Source organism: Festucalex cinctus, chromosome 10 (genome assembly GCF_051991245.1).
Source record: "Festucalex cinctus isolate MCC-2025b chromosome 10, RoL_Fcin_1.0, whole genome shotgun sequence".
In the NCBI taxonomy this organism is placed as follows: Eukaryota; Metazoa; Chordata; class Actinopteri; order Syngnathiformes; family Syngnathidae; genus Festucalex; species Festucalex cinctus.
In genome coordinates, this window is record NC_135420.1 from 21,793,195 (window position 1) to 21,797,644 (window position 4,450).

The window sequence follows — 4,450 nt, forward strand, 5'->3', positions numbered from 1 at the left end:
CCTTTTTCTGTTTTTGGGTGGAATTTTTTCTTTCTTTTTGTGACAAGATAGCGTAGCCATCATGTCATCATCACACCAGTGTGACGTTGTGCTGCGTTGCAACAAAGAAGAAAAGCATGCGCTTGTCTTGTGCCTCTCACATGGGATATGCAAAGAATGTGACGCTCGCTCGTAGGAGTTACACAAGCCACGCATTCTGCTTGGTTGAAGCAGCAGCGAAGACAGAAGAACACCCCCTCAGTTCAGCTGGTTCATTGACAAAAAGAAAGGGACGCTTGTCGTTTCGCCTTCAACTAATGAGGAAATATGGGGGAAAAAATAAGGGGAAGTAAAAATTTGGGCCTATAAGTTGACTGTTTTGTACTCAGGTTTTGTTTTTTTAATTACCATTTATTTCAAAATATATTCTTATATATTGTCATTTAATTTATGTAAAATTATTTAAATTCAGAATAAGTCCTCATTCAACCTTGGTATCTAAAAAAACTGGTTTTACAAGGGTGTGTAGACTGTTTTTGTCCACTGTGTAATTAAGTAAACCATTGACTCAATATGCAAGTTATTTTAAATTCAATTTGAATTATTTTGTTGGACTAATTTAAAATCAACGCATGATCGATGGAATACATTATGTGGCTTGTCAAAGTTAAACATTTTCAATTTTTTAACTAGAGTATTTTTCATGAGTCATTTTTTTTTTATTAATACAACACTTAGTGATGTTTTTATGACTGTTTTACCAAATTTTCCCACACCTAAAAATATCAGGACCAAACTGTAAGTACGACACAATGTAGTTACTAGTACACAACTGAATAAACCTAAACTTGTTGAATTTTGGCCTTCAACATTTTAGAACAGCAAGTTATGGAAAAAGTTCTTAAACACTTAATGGTTGCATGTACATTCAAAAGTGTACATATGGTCAACGTAAAGATTATAGTGCATTTTATTCTGAAATTTAATCCTGAAGCCCAAGATGACCAATGTTTACTGAGCAAATCTGCACTCTGCAAACATTTCTCCAAAGAGGCGAGTCAATTTAGTTGCAAAGTTTAATTCCAGGCAATTCAAGAACATTCCATTCAAAGACATCCTTCAGGCATTCATTCCGTGTGCATCCACTACTCACTAAAGTCTCTTTGATTTCAACAAGCGGGGGCTGATGCCGTCCCCATGTTAAAGGTATTTTTCTCCACACAAGCTGCGGAGTTTGCTACTAAATGCTTCGTCTAATTGATTTCTTGCTTGGTTGATTGACACCCACTGACATGTTGCTGCTGGCTTAGCTCAGAAAACCACCACGAGTGAAAGCTTAGTCCCCGTGACTGGATTGTCCCGATAAGGTTCGGGGGAGAAAGATGCGATTAGTGTTGCGTTTGTTGTGGTGCTTCTAAGTGATGTACTCCAGGATGTAAAAGATGAGCTCCATCACGATGGGCTCGTCGCCCCTCTTGCGCCCCCTGCTGTGGATGACGGGGATGAGCGTGCTGTCCAGGGCGTTCAGGTACTGAGGGGGGAGGGGATGCCCGTTGCTGCCTGCCACGAAGCCCACCTGAAATTGCGAACAAATACACAAAGTATTTAATTTAATATTTAACGGGGAAATTAACCAAATACTTTCTTCAGAATGTGTTCTGTGCACTCCCACCAATCTAATGGTATTTTGATCAATATTTACTGTTTCTCAGCTGTACACATGCAACATTAATGGGGCGGGAGGTAAATGGATTGACTTCATATTTACCACAATTTATGTTTATATCAATTAATGAAGCAAATTAATATTAATTCAATTCAATATTTATAATAATTATTACAATAAAAACATTTTTACAACCACAAAATGCAACAAATAAATAAATCAAGTGTTCCAAGTTGAAATTCCAAAAAATACAATAAATAAATATATATAAATAACATTTGAAATAACATTTATGTAGTATAAATAATGATAATAAAGACAATAATTTTCGTTTGAAAATTCTGTTAGAAATTACTCATCTGAAATGTTGATGAGAGAGAGAGAGAGAGAAAATGAATGTTTACAACAACAACTATAAACACTTCAAATTAAATCCAATCTGAGATTTATGAATACAATTAAAACAAAAATAAGACTTGAAAAAAATAAACCTGAAAATTATGTACGGATTTTTATTTTTTTATTTTTTAAATAACAACAATAATAATTAATCCATCCAATCTTTATATCCTGTCCAGGTTTGTGGGTGTTAATAATAGTAATCACTTGAAAAAAATAAATTGCTAAAATTATTAATAATAACAGTCGAAATAAAAAGAAGAATAGTCCTTTCACAAAAATGGTAAAATAAAAACAACTGTAAAAGTCCAAATCTAAACATAAAAATGAAAAAAAATCTAACATCTAAAATAACAACATAAAACTGCAAATATATGTGAACTTTACAAATATTCATCTTACACCATTTATTGAAACTTTTGTTGAGTCCACCGTTGGATGGAATTATTTTTTTTATTTTATTTTTCATCATACTGAGATGTCATTCTAATATGTTGCCCTTTGGTATAATTGAATAAGAAAAATATTAGAAACAGCTGTCAGTATGAGGCCATGAACGACAACATTGTTAAACAAATACCTCTCTGACCGTGTCAATCAAAAGTCAACATTAATATTATCTTTGTCAACTCAGACTGTTTTGTCTCTCTTTTTGGAATGCGCAGGTGTTCCTAATGAAGTGGCACACTCACCTGCTGGAGGTCAAAGGTCACACGCAGTCCCAACTTGGCCATGCCGTCCTCCTTGAGGAGTTTCAGGTACGGACACAGCGCCAAGCAAAAGGCCCTGGCGATCCGCTCCGTCAGCCGGTTGTGTTCCGGGATGTTGGCCGCGATTCCTTTCGGGGGTTCGGCCCTCTGCAGGTAGAACACCTGCGCACGCAAAAGCCAATTAAAAAACTTCAATAAGTCAAAATAACATAAAGGTTTGAAAGCGAGTCAAACGTACTTCTGTCCAGTGGATAATCTTCCCGTTTTCTTTATATTCGGACTTCTGGAACATCTTTGTACTGCTGATGGACTCCATGGATTTACCATCAATTGGGCTTATAACCCTGAAGAAAACATATTGTATAAATAAATATATGTAGTTTCATAACACTTAGTGAATTTAGTCACAAAATTTGTGAGACTTTAAAAGCTCTTGGAGTAGTTTTCAGTGAACCTAAAAGCATGTTTTAGTTTTCTACTTAACAGTTTCTTTGGCACCAAAGCACTACTTTTTCTAAATGAAGCCCCTCAACTCACTTCAAAATATTTCCCTCGGAACTAAGATGGTGATAAAGCACTAATAATGCCCCTCAATTTACTTCAATTAACTTAATTCCTTGGCAACGACATGCCACAAGCTGGCGGTAAAACACTACTTTTGTCTAAATGAGGCTCTTCAACTTACTTTGACATAGTTCACTGATATATCACAAGATGTAGCCAAAGTTTTGCTCATGTTAAAAAAAGCTCGTCGACTCACTTCAGCATAATTCCTTGGCATTAAGATGCCACATGATGGCGCCAGAGAACTGCACCTATATCTAAATGAAGCTCCTCAACTCACTATTGGCACCAAGAGGCTGAAAGATGACACCAAAGCACTACTTTTGTCAAAAAGAATTACCTCCACTCAAGTCAACATAGTTTTTCTGCAATAATATGCCACAAATGGTACCAAAGCACTGCTTTTGTCCAAAAGGTAACTCCTCAATTTACTTAATTAACAAGATGCTACATGATGTCGCCAAAGCACTACATTTATCTAAATTAAGATTCTCAACTCACTTCAACGGCACAGAGATGCTTCAAGATGGTGCCAAAGCACTGATTTTGTCTCCATGAATCTCCTCATCTCACTTCAACATAGCACTTCGACATATTTCCTTGGCCTCGAAATGCTACAAGATGGCGGTAAAGCTCTACTTTTGTCTAAAGAAGCTCCTCAACTCACTTCATCACGCATCTAGCGGCATCAGAAAAGCAACAAAAGTTTTGCTTCGGCATCATCAACCTGCAAACTCCACACAGGAGAGCTGGATCTGAAATTTAAACCCAGAACCTTAGAATCGTGAGGCAGAAGTGCTAACCGCTAGCACACCGCGCTGCCCCTATTTGCAAGGCCATGAATGATTTATCGAGAGTACTATAAACTGTCAACTGAAAAATGATTAACATAAAGGATTGCTTGCGCATGAATTGCGATTCGGATGAAGAGCAATAAACACCAAGCAGGTGGAGGCGCCCCACCCTTTATTGAGGGCGCACTTGGCCTCCACCCACTGCACACAAACGAGCTCCTGGCTGTCCGCTCGGTCCACGCGGCCGCAGGTGACGGCGTAGTCCTTCATCTCCCGCAGCGACCGACGCAGCTCCGCCATCGTCTCCGGGGTGATCTGCACCATTAACCCATCTGGCA

The 4,450-nt window shown here is 37.7% G+C and overlaps 1 protein-coding gene across 1 annotated transcript in view; it reads right to left on the reverse strand.

Annotated features, from left to right (window-relative positions):
* Positions 1-1,056: 1,056 nt before the first annotated feature.
* The window catches only part of zfyve9b (zinc finger, FYVE domain containing 9b), a 15,062-nt gene continuing 11,668 nt past the window's right edge, over positions 1,057-4,450 (reverse strand). The window contains exons 13-16 of the mRNA XM_077533504.1: positions 4,282-4,444; positions 2,993-3,098; positions 2,737-2,916; positions 1,057-1,555 (exon numbers count right to left, since the gene is read on the reverse strand). Of these exons, the coding sequence (XP_077389630.1) occupies positions 1,394-1,555; positions 2,737-2,916; positions 2,993-3,098; positions 4,282-4,444 (611 nt within the window). The 3' untranslated portion in view covers positions 1,057-1,393. The remainder of the gene's footprint in view (positions 1,556-2,736; positions 2,917-2,992; positions 3,099-4,281; positions 4,445-4,450) is intronic.